The 19,790-nt window shown below is 53.0% G+C and overlaps 8 protein-coding genes across 8 annotated transcripts; 3 read left to right on the forward strand and 5 right to left on the reverse strand.

Moving 5' to 3' along the window:
- Positions 1-114: 114 nt before the first annotated feature.
- Z517_00781 (uncharacterized protein) lies at positions 115-1,351 on the reverse strand (the record flags this gene model as incomplete). The annotated part of the gene is made up of 3 exons (XM_013433745.1): positions 115-783; positions 877-1,086; positions 1,208-1,351. 3 exons carry the CDS (start codon positions 1,349-1,351, stop codon positions 115-117), a joined length of 1,023 nt encoding a protein of 340 aa, XP_013289199.1.
- Positions 1,352-2,696: 1,345 nt separating this feature from the next.
- Positions 2,697-4,517, forward strand: Z517_00782 (uncharacterized protein; the record flags this gene model as incomplete). Its single annotated transcript, XM_013433746.1, has 4 exons — positions 2,697-2,940; positions 3,023-3,183; positions 3,252-3,377; positions 3,543-4,517. The coding sequence occupies 4 exons, from the start codon at positions 2,697-2,699 to the stop codon at positions 4,515-4,517; spliced, it is 1,506 nt and encodes a 501-aa protein (XP_013289200.1).
- An 897-nt stretch (positions 4,518-5,414) lies between these two features.
- Z517_00783 (uncharacterized protein) lies at positions 5,415-7,852 on the reverse strand (the record flags this gene model as incomplete). Its single annotated transcript, XM_013433747.1, has 3 exons — positions 5,415-5,983; positions 6,048-7,758; positions 7,823-7,852. 3 exons carry the CDS (start codon positions 7,850-7,852, stop codon positions 5,415-5,417), a joined length of 2,310 nt encoding a protein of 769 aa, XP_013289201.1.
- A 331-nt stretch (positions 7,853-8,183) lies between these two features.
- Positions 8,184-10,724, forward strand: Z517_00784 (uncharacterized protein; the record flags this gene model as incomplete). Its single annotated transcript, XM_013433748.1, has 1 exon — positions 8,184-10,724. The coding sequence occupies one exon, from the start codon at positions 8,184-8,186 to the stop codon at positions 10,722-10,724; it is 2,541 nt and encodes an 846-aa protein (XP_013289202.1).
- A 615-nt stretch (positions 10,725-11,339) lies between these two features.
- Z517_00785 (uncharacterized protein) lies at positions 11,340-12,454 on the reverse strand (the record flags this gene model as incomplete). Its single annotated transcript, XM_013433749.1, has 2 exons — positions 11,340-11,713; positions 11,755-12,454. The coding sequence occupies 2 exons, from the start codon at positions 12,452-12,454 to the stop codon at positions 11,340-11,342; spliced, it is 1,074 nt and encodes a 357-aa protein (XP_013289203.1).
- A 1,301-nt stretch (positions 12,455-13,755) lies between these two features.
- Z517_00786 (uncharacterized protein) lies at positions 13,756-15,554 on the reverse strand (the record flags this gene model as incomplete). The annotated part of the gene is made up of 2 exons (XM_013433750.1): positions 13,756-15,163; positions 15,217-15,554. 2 exons carry the CDS (start codon positions 15,552-15,554, stop codon positions 13,756-13,758), a joined length of 1,746 nt encoding a protein of 581 aa, XP_013289204.1.
- Positions 15,555-15,785: 231 nt separating this feature from the next.
- Z517_00787 (uncharacterized protein) lies at positions 15,786-16,751 on the reverse strand (the record flags this gene model as incomplete). The annotated part of the gene is made up of 2 exons (XM_013433751.1): positions 15,786-16,514; positions 16,563-16,751. The coding sequence occupies 2 exons, from the start codon at positions 16,749-16,751 to the stop codon at positions 15,786-15,788; spliced, it is 918 nt and encodes a 305-aa protein (XP_013289205.1).
- A 689-nt stretch (positions 16,752-17,440) lies between these two features.
- On the forward strand, positions 17,441-19,756 carry Z517_00788 (uncharacterized protein; the record flags this gene model as incomplete). Its single annotated transcript, XM_013433752.1, has 3 exons — positions 17,441-17,747; positions 17,811-18,128; positions 18,222-19,756. The coding sequence occupies 3 exons, from the start codon at positions 17,441-17,443 to the stop codon at positions 19,754-19,756; spliced, it is 2,160 nt and encodes a 719-aa protein (XP_013289206.1).
- Positions 19,757-19,790: the final 34 nt, after the last annotated feature.

The following is a 19,790-nucleotide window of genomic DNA, read 5'->3' on the forward strand; positions in this document are numbered from 1 at the left end:
AGAGGCTGCACGCTTACCACTATCTACTGTAGGTAAGTCACAAGCTTACAATCAATCAATACAAAGCATTGAAAACAGGTCAATAAAAGGATGCTGCTATATAGGTCGACCAGCTCACGGCAACCCCATTCTCTTGGTCGTCCGCTCGTTATGGCCCCACGCATCCACGCTGCTGTCGTGCACCGTACACCTCCTCATGTCGCGGGCGAATTTCTCCATAAACGTGCCCTCGCCGGCCTTGTGCATAACGCAGGTGTTGTCCCAGACGACCAGGTCGCCCGCGTTCTCCCACTCGACGCTGACGACGTACTTGGGCTGCGCGGCGTGCGCGAGCAGTCTCTCGATGAGCTCCGTGCCCTGCGGCTCGGGAACCCGTTCAAACGGCTGCGTCGGCGTGGGCACAAAGTCAGCCGACCGCGGCGTCTTGTACTCGAGGTGGTGCATGTGGTTGGCGATGTAGAGGTTGCGCCGTCCGCTGGGCCGGTGCGTCTGGACCACATCGTGCCGTCCAAAGGGGAATTCTTCCGGGTTCACGTCCTTGAGCCACGGGCTGTCCTTGGGCGCTGCTTTCTTCCGTGAATGCATCAGGCTGTGCGCCCCGATGTACTCGTTCTCGAGCAGGTCGCGACGCAGATCGTCGGGAAGCTCGTCAAAGGCGGTTCGCGTGTCGGCGAAGTCGGTGTTGCCGCCGTGGCCCCTGGGGGGAAGCTGGTGGGCGCGAAGGAGGCTATAGCCGGCTCGTCGGGGGTTGAAACTCGAGTCGACGTGGAAGATCGAATTGCCCTGTTAACAGGTAGGAAGGTGAGTATACTGACCCATGCTCTGGACATTTGGGGAGAAATGGCAAAATGGCCCAGATGGATTGTTCCTGCTTACCAGACCCATGTGATGACGTTTACTTCCAATTTTGACAAGTTGCCCGTCGTCCTCTTGGTTCGAGACGTCGAACAGCTCATCAAACGGGAAGCGATTCTTGCGACCTAAAGTCAGATATGGCTTGATGTCGTCTAGTTCGCCAAAGAGGGCGGAGAAGGCAACATGCCGTGCATCGTCGAGACCGGCATTGCGGAAAACGAGCACTCCATACTATGAAGATCACGTCAGTTTATCAACAGTGCCGAAGCTGAGGGGGGGAGTATATCGTCGGGGTTGAAAAACTGGTGATGAATCCCGCTGTTGGAATGGCATGAGGGAGGAATGGACATACATCGACAATGGCTCGACGGATTTCATCAAATACGTCCTTCTCAACAGGCTTGGAGAAATCCACCCCAGTCACCTCAGCTGCAAACGTCGGGCCGAGCTGCTTCAGCCCGATGTAATGGTTCTCGGTATCTGTGGCGTGAGGCATCGTCCACGGTCACTAAGGGGCGAGAAAGCAAAAGGGAAACACTATGATATTCTGTTCTTCAGCCTTAATGATGGATTCGTCGTCCTTTCACAAGGGTGGAAAACGCCCAAGGTATTTGCTCGATATTTTATCACTAACCTGTCGTCTGGAAGGGCGCAAGTTCATTAACCGGACACCCGTCGATTTAATGCCGCCCCCGCGGGAGGAAACCGACGGTCGTATTAACGAGAGATAAGCGGGATTCTCGACGAAGAAGAGATATCTCGGAGTTTCCCGCACGAAGCAGAGCGAGTAAGCCAGGCTTGGACGATAAGATATATATATCAAGACATGGAAAGAAACCAGGTCAGGAGACGTTGATGCTCAGCTTACCTCCCTGGCTAGACGGCAATACGGATATCCCGAAACCAATTACTGCGAACTGTCTTGGAGATTTGGTTGTATACTGCCGAGTAGAAAGTCCCTCTTCCCCCGCGGGGGAGGTCGAAATACCGAGGCTGGGTGGGAAAAGGGGGTTGATCCCCCATATTTGTTTGTGGAGAGGGAAAACCATTTTGCGGGGGTCAACGCGTGTGCCATGTCAATTCGCTCCTCCTTGTGGCGTCTCTTCCAAGCAGACGAATGTTGAGAATTATTGAGTCAATGATGTCCCATAAGAACTGAATCCCCAAGCCCGTTCGGCCTTTATTGCCCCGGTACCGGGACAACTTCACCCATGTCCATGCCCTTGGATTGCAATCAGTCTGGACTCACAGGTCCCTGGGGTCCTCCATCTCCAGACCGCCAGCTTACTCGTACAGATCAACCTGCCTCGTTCTGGGCGTGCGGAGAGAGATCAACATGCATTTCCCTGAAAGAGGAGGATCAGAACAACCCTGCCACGCGCTGCGCAAATCGCTTCATCATTTCGTGCTTGGCTGTCTCCTCGCGACCTGCATGATACTCCTTTGCAACTCTGCTTTCCGGCGGATCATTACCCGGGACGACGGACCTCGCTACCTATCCAGACGTGAAATAATGCGCCAAGCCAGGGACTGGTAGCTGTGGGCGAGGCACAGGGGACTTGTCCAAACCATCGGTCCACAAACCCCATGTGCCCGCCGGGGTCTACGCCGATCCGGCAGACAGGATGGCAAGTTGGAGCTTTATGAGAGGGAGAGATATTCAAATACCGACAGCATGTGCGCAAGGAGACGAGGGTCGTGAATCTCGACGTCTCTCCTCTTTTCTTTCTCTTGTTTTGCTCGATACTGTGAAGAAACACCTCTCTGGCCTTGTCGAGCATTTCTTTTTCAAGCAGGATACCTATACACGATAGACAGCCGGCTGAGGACATTATCACACCATGGCGAGCACCACCACAACCCCCCCAGAACCCATCACCATGTCAAAAGAGGTGGGCGTCGAGACCAGTGGCGTCCATGTCGAAAAGGTCTCGGAGCACGAACAACTCGTCGCGAGACTAAATAACCTCGACCCTCCGATAACGCCAGACGAAGTCAAACGGGTGAGGAGGAAGATTGATCTACGCCTCCCGCCGTTCCTGATGGTCCTGTATATCTTCACCTGGCTGGATCGTGGAGCATTGGGTAGGTGGTTGTCTTTCCCTCTTACGTTCCCCCCGAAATTCATATACGTGCACGATCGGCACTGACGCGTGCGGGAATCCAGGTAATGCTGCCCTGATGGACATCAAGACAGACCTCAACCTCTCAGGAGCTCAGTTTAGTCTCGCGGTCAGCATGTTCTTCGTCGGTACCTGCGTCGCCGATCTGTTCACCAACGTTGGAATGCGATATATTCGTCCAAGTCTCTATCTCTCCGGGGCAATGGTAGGTCCATCCGTGCCTTGGGACAGATCTCTGGAAGAGTTGTTCACGCTGACTTGACTCACATGTAGATCATCTGGGGTATCATGGCGACACTCCAGGCAGTTGCCGGTGGAGCTGCCGGGTTATATGCCATCAGGTTCTTTCTGGGTATCTTTGAGGCTGCGTTCATCTCAGGGGCGCCATACTTGACCACTGTGGTAAGTACATAAGTCTGCACCACTCACTCAGCAATGGTCTATGTACCCATGCTAATAGTGACTACAGATGTATCCTCGAGCGGTAAGTGCCCGACTTGTACCAAATCCACCTGACAAGACAGGCTTAAGAAATACCTACTGACTACGAATATACACGTATAGGAATGGGGTAAGCGTATCTGCGTGTACCTCTCAGCAACGCCCATCGCCGGAGCATTTGGTGGCTGGATCGCCTGGGGCGTGGCGCACATCTCCAACCCGCACATTGAAAACTGGCAGGTCCTGTTCATCCTCGAGGGCCTGCTGACCATCGCCTTTGGCATCCTCTGCATCTGGGTGCTGCCGGACCGCCCACACAACACGCGGTGGCTCAGCCCGCGCGAACGCGACGTGGCCGACTGGCGGATGATGAACGACGGCAACCGCACGCACGGCAAGGTGCACTGGGCCGTGGTGGCGCGGCAGTTGCAGGACTGGCGCATGTGGGCCAACATCGCCATCTACATGTGCCAGGTGATTTCGACGTACACGATCGCGACGTTTACGCCCATCATCGTCAACACGATGGGCTTCGACAAGGTCAAGGCGCAGCTGATGGTCGCGCCGCCCTACTGCGTCGCCTTCGTCATGGTCTTCGTCGTCGGGTACCTGTCGGACCGGCTCAAGTCGTGCTCGGGCCTGCTGGTGGTCAACTCGGTCGTCGCCGCCGTGGGGGACCTGATGCTCGTGCTGCTGCCCTCGCGGTACAACCACGCCCGCTACGGCGCCACCTTCCTCACCCTCACGGGCATCCTCTCCGGCGTGACCCTCTCGGTCGGCAACATCACGGGCAACTGCTGCGGCGACATCAAAAAGGCCATCGCCTCGGGCCTGTTCCAGGCCTTTGGCTCCACCATGGGCGTCGCCACGGGCTACCTCTTCCCCCAGAAGGACGGGCCCGAGTACAAGACGGGCTTCTGGGTCCTGTTCGCCTGCACCTGTTTCACCGGCACGGGCGCCGCCATCGTCACCGTCCTCAACGTCCGCGAGAATCGCAGGCGCGACGCCCTCTACGGCCCACCGCCCACGGACCGCGTCATCGATTTTGATGAGGACGGCTTGATGGAGAAACACCCTCATTGGAGGTATTACAGGTGATCGAACGAGAGTGTGAGCGGGCTTGCGATGTTGTGAGCTGGTGAGCTAGAGGGCAAGTCAGCCCTGCAGCAAGCAGACGAGCAACCGAGGAGGGTTGTTTTGTGTGATGGTTTAGGTGATAGATCCTCTCGCACAAGCATGGGTTGGGTTGGATTGGACGAGGACACGCGAGACGAGAAAAGGGTGATTTGCAGTACTTATACACCCACCAATCAATCAATCAGTCAGTCAGTCAGTCTTAAGTGGTCGTCAGTCAGCAAGTATGTGCCTCGAAATACTTGTAGACCACCCAACCGAGCAAGACAAGTTACAGGCCAATAAACATGGATGCCCGGTTATCTCGACCTCTCAACGGGCCTTTTCTTCGTCCAAGCTAGCATCTCTCAATCCTCATATTGATTATCAATTGATATTACCCTGGGTCCGAGGCGTACAAATGCTCTCAAGAGGTATATATAGTCTAAGATGCTACGCGCAGGGCGCACATAATTCAATTCTTATTCAGAGGTAGGCACAGTCTCATCATATTGAAATTACCCAAAGTTGAAGCATAAGCCCGATAGGAACATAGACTGAGTCACGCTGGATCATTGGAACAGGTGATGTGATGGTAGATAAATAGATAGCTTGCCGGGCATCACTGGATGAAATGGCGCCCTGGTCAGCGTCATCATTCCCTCCTTACTGATGGTATATATGCACCACTTGAACAGGTCTTTACCTAACCCAAAATACTACCACGACGGTGCGACGAGCTGGTTGACATGCACACTTTTCAAACGCCATGATTGAACCCCTTCCCCCCTTTTATTCGTCTTGAACCCCCCTACCCGAGTGACCGCCTCCGTGCATCCCCAATATAACTCCCCGAATACTTCGCTTGTGCGTGGAATAATGCTACATTGCACATTCGTGGATCCCGCCGGGACCGAGTTCGTTATACTCGCTCCGGCTTAGGAATCCCTTGCTGTTACCCTGGTCCACAATAAACACCACTTTGGCAGCCACTTGAGCTCCCAAGAACCCGGCTTCTTCCATGCCGGACATGGCTGGGGTCTTCCACTCGGGGAAATACTCGGGCGGTTTCACGACTTTGATGGAGATGGGCGTTTGGGAAAATCCCCTGTGTTGATGGGAGAGTGTCGACATAGGGTTGTTTGGATCGGACCCACCCATTGGCGTTGGTGTCCCTACCAGAGAAGGATTCATACCGGGCACTTGAAGATGGTGCGGTTGTGTGTGAGGCTGCATCATGTTCTTGGTCGCGGCAACAAGCAAAGGGTTAACACCATGACCCCCCGGATTATGGAAGGCGTGGTTTCCCTGGCCGGGAATGGGTGTATTTGTGCCGGGCGTGGCGACCGGAGTTGTGAAATTCGAGGGAAGCTCAGAGGTAAAAATGGTGGCAGTTGACGGAGACAAAACATATCGTGAGTTGAGCACCGAGAGAAGGTTTGACGTGAAGCCTGTTGTCGCGGCACAAGGCATGGTTAGCAACAGCGCTTTCTCTCAATCCCAAATCAAACCTACCTCTGATTCGACTTCCATTTCCCAATATGATCAGATTGTCCCAGAGTGTCGCCCGCTGGGGAATGTCGGGAACACTCGAGATGGTATGATGGATCGCCTCGGCAATTATGTCGATGATGCCCTCAGAAGCTCCTGGAGCGGGAGTCGTTGCCATGAATCGTTCCACACCAACTTCAATCTCCCGTTTTCGTTTTCGACTCAAGGGCAGACCTCCTTCCGTCGACTCCTCCACCGGGACAAAGTCCACATAGGTGAAAGAAGCGCGTTCTCGTTCTGAGTTGCGTAGTCGGACTTGTCTGGTAGCATCAACGGCGCCGCCTTTCTTCGCCGCTGCTTTTTCGGCCTTTTCCCGTTCGCGCTTTGCGAGCAACTCGGCAGCGTTGTCGCGCGCAACGATGGCCGCGACATCAAGAACACCGTCATTGTCCTCTTCATCGCCATTAGGACCCTCTTCACCTACCATGGTTCCCATCCCTGGACCTCGAGGTGCCTGTCCCGGTCTCAGTCCCTCGCCATCCTTTGCGTTCATTCCAGAATCCAACGCTCCTGTAGATGCCGCGGCAGCTGGATTGGCGGCAACAACAGCTGTACTGCTGGAGGTAGACTTTGGATAGGGAGTTCCAACAGGCAAAATCTCGCAAATCGGGCTCTTTTTCAATTGCTCTGCCATATCTTCGTCGAACCCTTGACTCTCCAACAACTGCTGTAGCCGAAGTGTCATCGCGCGTCCGCCACAACCAGAAAGCGCCATGCCCCGTCCAAGTTCGTTCACCTGAAAGTCTGTAACTGCGCTGACATCACATTTCTCATGCCCGACATCCAACACCAGCGCAGTCGGCACGCCATATGCATAGCACGCCGTCAAGGCGGCGTCCATTAGACAGAAGGCTGGGATCTTCCAATGCTCAAAGACGTATTGGGTAATCATTTCATGATCTCTGGCGCTCCAACACGGCTGTGCGACGAAGAGGACCGGCATGTGGAAGGGTGGAGAGATCATGTTGTAGATGTGCGAAAGAAGGGCGAAAAAACAGGGCCAATTCTCAATGTGCCCTTCCTTGATCGGGTAGACAGCGCCTTCGGTAGACCAATGGTCGTCCTCGAAAACTTCCGTGGTTTCCTCTTCGACTTCGGCCGTGGCTTCTCCTCCTTCTTGGGGTGCGGCGGGTTGTGCTTCCTGCTCCAGCTGCGGAGCCATCTCAGTGTCCTCAGTCTCGGGTTTAGAGGCTTCCTCAGCTGCAGGAGCCTCTTTCATCTCGACATCCTCCAACGAAGCAGGTTCTTGTTTTGGCTCTTCAGCTTTAGCTTGCTCATCGGCCGGCGGTTCTTCTACCTTGGGCTGGGGATCTGGTTCTCCATTTGGCTGCGTGGTTTGGGGAACTTCGCCATTGGTTTGCTCAGCCTCGGCCGCTGCCCCATCTATCTGGTCGCCATTTGCTTGTTCGGTCTTTTTCTCCTCGCCATCTGGAACAGGAATATCTGGTTTGGCATCGACCTCAATCGGTTCCGGCTCAGCAGGCGCAGGGGCGGGCGCGGGTTCCGGTTCGACCACTTTCGGCTTCGTCGTGATCTTGGTTCTGATCTTGATGGGTTCCCATTCCCCAGGATTCGCGCCCGCGAACATGCGCGTGGGAAAGCGATACCTCGGAGGAGTAAAAGACTCGGGCAAACCGAGCTGTGCGGCGGTGATTTGCGAGCCAGGCGCAATGATCTAGGAGAGGGTCAGCAAAAGCGGTTCATTCGTGTTGTCCTTTGCGCGCGGCAGTGTTGCTTACGAGCACATGCTCATCTTTAAAAGGAGGCATCGCGGGGTTACGCGGTCACATTTATCTATCCTTGTCAATGGGACTGGCGCGGCGGATCGCAAATCATGAGGGACATTTTTCTGTCGCGCCGAAAGACGAACTGCGCATTGCGACGCGAGGCTCTGCCAAGAATCAAGGCTGCGCTCAAAGTTGAAATGCTCTACGGCATTTTGCAGACGTGGTGTAATTGATCCACCGGACGCAAAGCAGTCTTGGCAGTCAGGCAACTGCGCAGTTTCAGTAATAATAATAGTGGATGGTTGAACTCTCATCCCCACCAGCTCTAGCCATGATCGTCCAAGGCAACTACTGCTAATAAATTCAAGACTCCATGGCACCACAAAAGCTGTGCACTTACTTTGCGAAGGGACGATGTATGAAGGGCAACCATTGCACTTTCTCTCATGAGCGAACCATAGACAGCGAGCAACATGTCGGCGCGGGCGCATACACTCCACGCACTACGATTGAACACTTCGATACTACTGGAGCAGTGGTGACTCATGGCAGCCCTCTTGCTCAAATACCTAAAGACTCTCGCGCAACAATCCCTTGCAAGTTTCTTCGGACCCCCAGTGGTTGTCGAAATGACCCATGTCCGTACCTCCATAGGCCAGATGGTTATAAAGTTGGGAGGACAGCTGATCCTGAGGTGAATGAGAACGAAGTAACACAGGAAAAAGAAGGTGAGGACGACTTTACGCGAGATCTGTCGGGGGCCCTGGTCTCCTTCAACGACATCGGTCAAATTCGCAGAGTTTCTCTCCCAACCGATTTTTCTCGTGCATGCATAACCGGTCTTCCACCCACGATTCAAAGCGAAACAGTGGTTCAGATGCTTCTTGGCTTCGGCTTCAATATAGACATTGAGTGTGTTCGAATCTCGAGAAGTACCGCACCGCCAAAGACAAAAGCTTTAGTAAAAGCGGAAAACCCGTCATTTGCGAAAGAGCTCAGCGACAAGCTCAAGCAGCAAAAGACCGAAGTCAGCGCAGTGCCACTTCCAATTGATAGCAGGAGGTCGAATTGCAGAAAAGTCTACATATCCTGGCACAAAGCTACCCGAAGCTTTTGGCTAAAATTTGGCAGTAGCGATATTGCGAACCGCGTTGCACAGAAATTCGCCAAAGGTCATTACAAAGTTCTAGGTCAATCCGTCACATGTTCCGGTGTGAAGGGAGGTGCTCCTCGAGGGGCAAGAGATGGAACTTTGCACAATCCTGTCGCTTGGACAGTTACGTTATGCGATGTACCTGGCGATGTAACAAACAAAGATGTCCAAGATGGCATCCACACGCCATATGACAGACCACGCCACATCGAGCCATCGCCCGTTAGCTACTACGCTTCAGACACACAAGTTGGCCTCGAAGTGCGTTCCCTCTTGGAAGAACACGGCCGACTGGAGAGTTTCGATCTCCCGCCCACATCCAGGGGCAGGCGAGTAAAGGCTGTCGCTTGGTTTGAGGACGAGGCAGACGCAATATCGGCGTGCTCGCTCAACAACAAGCAGATCTCTATCCTGCAGCAGGGGAAGCTAACCCTAACACTTGTACAGTCTGTCAAGGTTAAGATCCAAACGCCAGTCTACTTCGCATCCAAGAGCAGGATTGAGGAGGAAATGAAGACCTGGGCGGGGCAACATCTCACGTCTCGTGTGTACGTGAATACCGTGCCAGGATTTACAGCAATCAAGGTTGAGGGTGCCAATGCGAATGATGTGGTCCGCGCTCGCAAAGTCCTCGATGAAATATCGCAGGGAGTTATCTTACGAGACGGCGAAAATCCCATCTGGGCATCCGCATTCAAAACTAATGGAAGCGCATACAAGAAAGTCAAGGCGATTGAGAAAGAACTCGGTGTATTGATCCGCAGGGACAAATCGAAATGTCACCTTTATTTTTATGTACCCTTTGCAAAATATCAACAAGCTATTGCCCATATCAGAGAAGCGCTCAAAGATGAATCCTCTCTCAGCTCTCACATCAACCTCAGTCCCGAACAATTTTCACGCATGATCCGAGGCGGTTTCAAGTCCGTTGAACAAGCTCTAGGTAGGAATGTGGCCGTTTTCGACGTGATATCGAAACGTCTTACAGTCGGTGGCACAAGGCAACAATACGATATGGCTTTGGCAGTAGTTAATGGCGCAGACGCTGTGGAAATTCGTGACGTCGCGGCCAGTCACTCCCTGACTGAAGGAGACTGCCCGATCTGCTTCTGTGAGGCGGAAAACCCGGTTCAGACCTCGTGCAAGCACACTTACTGCCTCGAGTGTTTTGAGGATAGCTGCAAATCCGCGGCATCGACCAGCAAAAACGATTTTCAAGTCAAGTGCCAAGGGAACGGCGGTACTTGCTCGACCATATTCACGCTCCAAGAGTTGAAAGAACGACTATCGTCTTCTGTCTTTGAAAGTGTGCTCAGATCATCCTTTGAAGAGTATCTCCAGCGTCATCCCGAGGCTTTCCACTATTGCTCCACGCCAGACTGCGACTATGTGTACCGCTGCACGGCCGCTTCAAACTTGAGGTCACCGGCTTACAGGTGTCCCAATTGTCTTGAGTCAGTGTGCACATCCTGCCACGCACGACACGACAATCTCACGTGTGCCCAATACAAAGACATCGCCTCGGGTGGCTACGAAGCACTCGAACAGCTGAAGAAGAAGCTGAACATCAAAGACTACCCTAAATGTACGACACCGATCGAGAAGACAGATGGATGCAATCATATAACATGTGGGGGTTGCAAGGCGCACCTGTGCTGGGTGTGTATGGCAGTCTTCAACGACGGCACATCTTGCTATGCACACATGTCCAAAGCACACGGAGGTCACGGAGGGGTACCTTTGAACTTGATGGGTTGGTGATGATTGAGACATGGCCCATCCTTAGGTATCTGAGTACCATAGTTCATCTAGGCTAGAACACAGGATAGTAAATAATACGCGTTTTGGATGTCCTGCAGACAAGCAAACTCGACCACGCCATTTTTAAGATTCCAGTCTCACGTGACCGCAGTCACAACTCCATGCCAGGAGCGGGTTGTATCGTTCCACAGCTTCATGGATCATAGATTTTTTAAGAGGTTTAGGGAGGCAGATTAAATTTCCACGGCTACAATGGCAAAATAAGTCATGGTCGTATCAAAGCTTTTCGGTTGATCTCATCTATGGAAGTTTCGTTATCAATCTCAGTGGACCTCCTGTGCTGGCAACCAGCTCCCGCCATCATCCCTAGTAATCGTACAGTTGGAGCTCGCTCTTTGCCAAAGCTGTGAATTTCTGGCAACGGCTCCATAATCAACGCCCGCCATGACCTTTAACTCCGAAACTCCAGTCTGAACAGCAGCACCTTTCTTATCCATCCAAACTCGACGACGGATCTTGCGATGCTCCCTCTCCAACCTCAGAATAACCCACTTGATCGTCATCAGACTCGACCATGTCCACCGACGGTCAGGGTCTTCGGCAAAACCTTCCTCGCTAACCACTCGCTGCAAAGCCCGGTCTGTCGCTGCCAGTAAGAGGCGCGCCATGTGTGGGCTGCAAGCGAGTAGTCGGCTCAGAAGCTTCATGCGAAAGACCGCTGGCCTGGTCGGTGTCGAAGGCATCGAAATCAAAGAATGAATTAGTGGGAAGTTGGTCAGGATGGAGGAGAAATCCTGTTCCGTCGAGGTCATTGACAATCGCTGTGCCAAAATCTGGAAAAGATTGCACATTGGCAAGAGCGTTGTCGTCGAGAAGGAGTGAAATATCGTCAAGGTCTGAAAGACCTGAAGCAGGTAACTGATCCCAAGGTTGTGCTTGAGACTCAATGGGAATGCTGGCAGGCTCATAGCCCAGGTCTCCGGCTGACACTGCAGGTCACACAATACCACAGCAGGATATTGTGTCATACCGGAGACCGAAGGGAAGCTTGAGAGCGTTGCCATCGAGTCGGAAGTGGTTTGTTCACCTTCGGGATGTTCATGGATGAGGTTGAGTTGGGGGGCGAGGACAGGGGATTCGTGTTTTAGGGGGGTGGAATCCTCAGATAGAACTAAGGTTGGATGGCTGGACTCAGAGTCCGAGCAGTCGTTGAATGACGATGGAGTGAATGGCGGTTGAGCGGAAGATGCGCGCAAGTCTTGACACGTTGCTGCATCGTCCATATCGTCAAGCTCTATCTTGGGAGGTTCAGCCGGGACTGGTAGAGGGAAGTCCTCCTGGACACCGAATCTCGACTGATAGCGACCTAGTAGTTCTCGTAGAGCGGCATTTTCTTTCTCAATCCGGATCTGCCGTGCTTCGAGTTCTGCCACGGCAGCCTTTTGTCGTTGTCGAGATTTGTCCGCTGCTCTGCGGTTTCTGAGAATTCTCTCATTCTTTCTCTGTTCCTTCTCCTCCGCGGTCTTGGCTCGTTTCCGAGGTGGGAGTATTTGTTTGATTTCAGGAACAGGCTGTCCCCAAGCCTTCCTCTTCTTCTTTTGAGGTTGTTCTTGGGGAGGTTGGCTGGCCTCCTTGTTGTCGTCTGACAAGGGGGGTGGCGTTGGGTAGCTGCGACTGTAGCCCGCTACAGTAAGAGAAGCAGGGTCAACGATCTCTGCTGGGCCAGCCATTTTGGTGTGATAGGCGGGGTACTTTTCGTGCGAATAATGGCAGGATTGATTAAGATAGATGGCAAGTTCGTCAAGTGGGATTAGGTGGCTGTTTATTATGGTGATGCCAAAGTGACCACGTATCCTCTAAGCCGGACTCATGGTTGCTCAGGCCGAGCCATGCCAGTATAAAGTGGAGTGAACCATCAAAGGACAAATTAACCAAGGAAATTCATTCAAGAGTAGAAGAGGTGTGAAGAGGAGGGTTGGTGATGAGATCGAGTTGGGTGACTGAGGAACAGGCACCTGGAATTAAATAAGGCCAGAGTGTCGATTTCGGTGGACGCAGGGGGTATGGTAACCATGAATCCACACCACAGCCGCAGCAAGGGGGTTTCGGATCCAAGCCTTTGCGCGAGCCAGTCGCATCACGTCTTCCCACACATGATCCTATTTCTGGCCTCCACTCATGTCGCCATCATCCCGCCTTGAGCGCATCCCTTGCCTCAATCCTCCTCGATGGTGCCTCCTACGCGAACTTCCCCCGTCCTCAGCTCAGCCTTAGACTCGCCAGCCGCACCTCCTTGTCCCACTCTCGTGCGCCGATGCTCATCCGATCATGCTGTTTTGGTCTATCCGTGGCTTCAGGAGACGCGGCAGCCTGTTCCAGTTCCACCAGATACATAAGAGAAATGTCTCTCAGGACGCAGGGGAAGTTCTCCACCGGGACAAGAAAGAGACAGAGTCAGAAAGAAACCCGAAACTTGTTACCCCATGAGGATCTCCTACGTGTTGCTAGACATCAGCACAATATCCCATCACAGCAGTATCATATTGCCGCAACTGTCGCGTTGCCATTGTGCTGACTGCAGCTTTTCGCTTCCTGTACCTCGTATAATCTCTATAAGCTTACTCAGTATTGCAGACGTTCCTTAGGGCTCGGACTATACACAACCAATCAAAAAATCGCAAGGTTTCTTCAATCCTCTTGTTGAGTGTTTGTCATGCCATTGCTATTTCCTATCTTCTGCCTGGAGGGCTGATGCAGAATGGGGTATCACTGTAATCGACTTTTTCCCTTCCCTGACCGCCTATCAATCATGATTTGCCTTTCCGTTACACCTGCCCTGTATTTGCCTCTTTTTGTTCGAAGTTGCGAGCATGCCGTATCCTCCTAGATTTAGGGGCAATCCTCACCTCATGATCGTACACCTCAATGCGCGCCTCAACAGCCGTTTTGATCGTTCCAGATTGGGCCATGCCATTCTTTGCACATGTCCGTCAGACGAAATATTCCGAATGATGTCCATGCCTAGTCTGTATCAGCTGTGCGGAAGACTGACAGGCGCATCCAAGACCCGCTTCTTCATCCAATCCCGGTCCTTGTAAAGCTTCTCCTGGTAAATCTCATCGACGAGGTCGTTGACCATGTCTTCAACGATCTGTTCTTGATACCGCTCACCGATTGGACGGGCGTTGGGGTGTGCAGGGCCGTCCTTCTCATAGCCGTACCACCAGGGCCCATCGAACTTGCACTCAATCGCTCCGCCAGTGTAGTGACTAATCGCTGGATAGTATCCTAGCAAGCCGTCATCCACGTCGCCATGGCCCCCAGTAACGGCTCTGGAGCCCTTCTCGATATAAGAAGCTGGTGGGAGGAACGCGAAGAGATGTTCCCAGACCACGCCATGGTATTTCCCATTTACCCAAAGTTCGATCTTACTGCCAGGGAGGGTGCGCAGGTGAGGTAGGTCGTGGTTGGGATGGGGCTCGGTGAGGAGATCGTACTTTTTGCCGGTTTCAGGATTGACGGATTTGTTCTTTGTGTTCAACGTGGGCCGGCTGAGGTCGTGGTTGGGCGTGTATTCTGGACATTCGAAGTAGGTCATACCCTTGTGGAGGAACGGATTGCGGTCGCGGATGATGTCGTGATCCGAGGGCGCGGTGCACCCCAACATCGGTGTCAAGGCGGACCGGATAGCAGCTCGAGCATTGTGCGGTCTAACAGGCTCGTCCTTGCTCTTAGCCACATCGCCATCTTTGGATTTTGGTCCGCTCTTAGCAGACTTTTTACCCGCGCCTTGTTTTTTCTTCATTACCGCCGGACCGCATCTGAGATGCGGGTACTCAGCCGGGTTGTACGTGCCCTCGACGACCTTTTGGTGTACCTCCAGCGGCGGCAATGTGATCATGAGCCCTACAACATCACCTGGAGACAAGTCGTCGGGATCTTGTGCACCTTCACCCTGCATATGGTACATCATTGTGTTGAACCGCACGCTGCCATACTCTTTAGATCTTCCGCTCCTCAAGATAACGGCATACGAGTAGGCATTGCCTCCCAAATTCTCACTCCAGTGGTGTTCACGTCTGCAAAAGCCCACTCTCAGGCCACCTCGGCTCGTTGATGTTCTGTCGGAGTTCTGGGTGTCCGCAAGTGCGCGATCTGGGGCCTCTCGCCCTGGCGGAGCAATGCTGATGACTTTGGCTTCGAAGAAAAATTGCCCTTCCCGAGCAAAGACGTTGGCTCTCGTAGTGTAGCTACCAAACTCCCCACTCTTGCCGAGCATGTCCTTGGTGAAGACATTCTTGAGACTCTCGACGCCACATTGGGGGTGATTCTCGTCGCTCAGGCGGGCGTAACGCGGAGGAGGCTCGTCGGCGTGGAAATAAAAGGTGGTAGGATCTCGCTTCGCACGAATGTAGTAACGTTTCTCCTTACTCTCGACGCTGTTGCTCCAGGTTAGCAATTCCGCTTTCTCAACGAGAGATGGAGTCTGTACTGTGTTCCGAGCGTGTAGAAGTCGGTCTTGTCACCGTTCGGGGCAGTTTTGGAGTGGTCAAAGAATTTTGGAACCTCCTTCTGGTCTTGGAGAAATTTCGGATCGTTGGGCGCAATGTAAGTGGGAAGGGCAACAGGTTTCTCGTCGTCAAGCCGGTCAACCTTGGCCGTAACCTGTTCCTTGAGCTTTTCGCTAGGTTTTTTCTCCCGATGGCCACGGCCTGAAGACTCATCCATGCCGAGCTCAGACCTGGACTGAGGCTTTACGTCTGGTTCGGGCGTTGCTCTCTTTCTACGGAGACAGGGAATGTTGAAGGCGACCTTGTCGCGTGTCGGCATTGTGTCGCTATTGTTGAATGGGGCACTAGTGGTGGAACGGATAAACTTCGGGCCGAAGTAATTTACAAGGAATATGGACAGGGGTGGTTGAGAGAAGAGATGCGCTGGGTGCACATTTGGCTTCGAGCGCGATCTTTACCGACACATTTACACCACTGCAGGAGATTGAGAATGAATCCCGTTAAGAGTCCAGAGTAGTGTAATAAAGTCTCATACGTAGTGTATCCTGATCTATTCGCTCCCTTTCAACCATCCTCCCAGAAAGCGATACGCGGCCAGGACATCTCCTACAGGACCAGTATCTCGTGCCAACCCAATGAAGCTCAAGAACCAGCCTTCCACCATCCACCTCGCGACAAAACCAGAAATTGCCAAGCCAGTCGCAATCATATACCCGCAGTTGAGTAGAATCAGCAGCGCTTCGATATTGTTGAGAAGGACTGCCCATCCCACATAGTTTGTCGCGCGAAATGCAAAACCGAATGAGTCGCTTTCCTTTGTCTCTGTCGGCCAGATGACCAACAGGATGGGAAATAACTTGGTGCAGCTGGAGACTAGCAAGGCAGTGCTGATGGCGCTAGAGCTGGCATGGCTTGTGGCAATGGTCGGGCGAGTATAGGGGGTCGAAAAGGAGGCCGCTGTGGGCTTCGCATCTACGAGAGCCTGGTCTTTCTTTTCCTGATGGGAGACAAGCATCCGGACCATTGTCCGAATGATGCCGTGCTGGGCAAATGTCGCCAGGACATTCATGGTCAAAAAGAAAAGATACTGTGCTAGAATGGGCATCTCGCTAAGCCGGGAACCCACAGCAAGGCCACCGTTTGTTACATTGGACTTCTCGATCCTTGCCCAGGTGATATAGACGTCGAAGAGGACAAGCAAGGTGCCCAGGCGCAAGATGCTGGGATCGAACTTGTCATCGGAGCGTCCTAACCTGTTGAATAGAAGATGGCGGTAGACCTACCCTCTGGTCAAATCAAGCATGAGGTTTATAGACAGCCTACTTACCTGTGGTTTGATCAATACCAGATCGATAAAGAGGACGACAAAGTCATGTTCGACATATTTGTCGGCGAACCGTTTGCAGTTGGGGCATTGTGTCAAGCGCACGCCTTTACCCAGAGTTCGGTCATCTGCTTTGCTGTAAACAGTGTATAGCTCCTTGACCGGAGTACTACATGTGATGCATATGGGCATGCCTGCCTTCAACGGGATTGAGAGATTGTTGGTGACGTTGCATCAGGGGAATGATGGGCAGAAAGGTTTGGGATGGGTTGGGACCTGCACATAGTGCTGCGCTGGCGACTAGGTGCTTGGCACTGACGCTTTAGTGAACTTGGAAGGTAATTCTGCCGGCTGCAAGCGAAAAGGTCAAAATCCCCAACATCAACTTTTTCAATCACTCTTATCGATCAATTTCTATTTTGTCTGCTGCCAGGAACTTCGCATAACGTATTCGCACAACGTGCTTGATGCGGTTTAGAGATGTTCGACGCCTTGCCACCTTTCAACTTTCCACTACCCTCAGCCAAGAATGCGCTGAAGCGAACCTCTTATGCCCACTCATTCCAAGATTGGCTCAAATGATTGGCTCGAACAATGTTCCTCTCTGGGAATAGTAGTAAAAGCCATTTTTCGTCTATACCTCTCTGGGCAGGTCGCGCGAGAGAGCCTCGCCGAATCGCAGTCAAAACGCAAAACGGGAAGAGGCGCAAGCGGCTGTGGTGCGGCGTGAAGGGAGGTATCGTATTCGCGTTCATTATAGTAGGTGTTCCAGGTTTGTTTTCTCTCAGATATAAGTGTTCTTGAAGATACTTTCTGCTGCCCAAATGTCTCGAGTTTTGTCTTCGATACACCATGCTCTGAGATAGACCTTACATCACACCATGGTGTTCATATACACTTATCGCAAAATCAGAGCCTATCGTGCTCGCAAAACCCTTGAAGCCCAGGGGCAAAACCAAACATCAACGACACTGAGCTCCGATGGCTCTGCAATCCAGCCGACTAACCTCAAGTCTCCATCGAATGACCCCAAGAAGAAAAGGCCATGCCCGCAATGTGCTCAGGAAAAGAGCAAAGCCCGCAAGTACAGATGGAAACTTCTTTTCTGCCTGCTCCCGGCATTCTTCGTGGCCAGCCTAGACTTGACCATAGTTGCGACAGCATTACCACAAATAGCCTCTCATTTCGGTCAGCAAGGTCCCCTTTCTCCCGATTTCTCCATTGCAAGACACTGATGGAAATGGCTGGCAGACAAGTTTAACCAGCTGAATTGGATCGTTACCGCCTTTACTCTTACATCGACCGCCTTCATCCCCGTCTTTGGCCAATTAGCAGATACCTTTGGTCGTCATGCGACCCTACAATTCGCGGTGATCATCTTGACAATTGGGAGCGTTCTATGCGCTGCTGCCCCGAAGTGGGCCGTCCTTCTCCTCGGTCGCGCATTGCAAGGCATCGGCACTGCAGGAGTTTCGAATGTCAGCATGATCGTTCTGGCGGATTCGGTGTCCTTGAAGGAGCAGGCGATCAACACAAGTATCTTCCAGTTGTTGAATGGAGTTGGCTACAGTATGTATAATACCCCTTGCTCCACGACTGTGCCTCCGATTTGAGCCCCAAGAAATGTGCCCTTCGTAACCTGTCTGACCCCTCTCCTACCAGGCATTGGTCCCGTTATCGGCGGGTATCTGACAAACACGGACTGGCGGTACTGCTTTGTTTTGGGTGCGGGCATTGCCGTAATAAGCATTGTCACTCTCTTCATCCTTAGAAACGACCTCCGAAAAGGGAAAGTCTCAATCTCGCGCCCTTCACCAAATACCAGCCGCCTCCAAGCTCTAGCCGGCGGCCTTTCTACGCTCGACTTTGGTGGCATCATCCTCTTCATTTTCGGGGTCGGTCTCATCATCTTGGGAACCGCCTGGGGTGGTTCGACATACCCCTGGTCCTCCTCTGCGGTGCTGGCGCCGCTGATCATCGGCGCCGTTCTCATAGTACTCTTCGTCTTCTATGAACTGCTCATTTCCTCTCCCACCAACTTCCTCTCGCGCCACCTACCCAAAGGCACAGTGCCGATGATCCCCTCCATTATCCTCTCCTCGAAGGACGTGGGTCTAGTCTGCTTCATCGCGTCCGGTACTGGCGCCGCTCTCTACAGCGTCTTCTACTTCATCGGCATCTATTTCACCCTGGTTGAAGGGTACCAAGCTTCTCACGCCGGCACTCAGCTCTTGTACTACGTCCCCGGAATCGGAGTCGGTGTGTACCTCGCGATATTCATCTGCAACGTATACCCACGACAGACATTTCCGCCCCTCCTCATCGGCACTATCGTCGAAACCGCCGGGATCGCCGTGCTCGCTTACGCGGTGAAGGTCAAGCACGAGACCTTGGTCAATGTCATGATGGGGATCGCTGGCGCGGGCACGGGCATGCGCTTCATGCCTTCAAACCTGCACCTCGCCGGTATGTTCCGTGACAGGTTAGCGCCAGTATACTCGCTGCTGAGATTCGCACTGCCGTTCGGCGGCACCCTCGCCCTCACCATCATGGGCTCCGTGTTTCAAAACCAGATGAGTCTGTACTTCGGTTCCAACGCCGTCAACTCCGGCAACAACAACGGAACAGACTCCACAGGAGGCTTCAACCTGCACAACCAAGCGTCGCTCGACCTGGTCAAAAACTTACCGCTAGAAGAGCAACAAGCCATACGTTCGCAAGGCGCCACCGCGACCATGTGGGCATTCATTTCCATCCTGCCCATCCTAGGGTTGAGTCTAGTAGCCGGTTTGTTCTTGGGCAACGTGTGGATCTCGAAGAAGAAGAATGATAACAAGAAGAACAAGAATAACGTGGCTAGTGGTGACTCAGGAGACGCTGAAAAGGCTCAAGGTGAAAGCATTCAAGGCACCGAGGATGTGCGCGAGGACGGCTTATGTCACGACCACGCTGCTGCCGCAGCCGTAGCGGCAACCTCCATCGCAGATGGCTCACAGGCTGAGGTGGCTCAGGCGGCACAGAAAGAGAAGCAGAAAGAGGCGCAGAAGAACGAAGTCGAATACCTCCGCGAGGTATACCTGCTTGCGCTGCTGCGCGGCGACGTACGCAGGCTGAAGAGGAAGGGCGCCTCAGAAGAGGCTGACGTCGCAGGCCCGTCGATCATTACCACCGCGACAGACACGGGTGGAAGGAAGTAAACAGCGTGAAGAGAGGAGACAACGTTAACATTGA

The sequence above is a fragment of the Fonsecaea pedrosoi genome (genome assembly GCF_000835455.1).
Source record: "Fonsecaea pedrosoi CBS 271.37 unplaced genomic scaffold supercont1.1, whole genome shotgun sequence".
NCBI classification, from domain to species: Eukaryota; Fungi; Ascomycota; class Eurotiomycetes; order Chaetothyriales; family Herpotrichiellaceae; genus Fonsecaea; species Fonsecaea pedrosoi.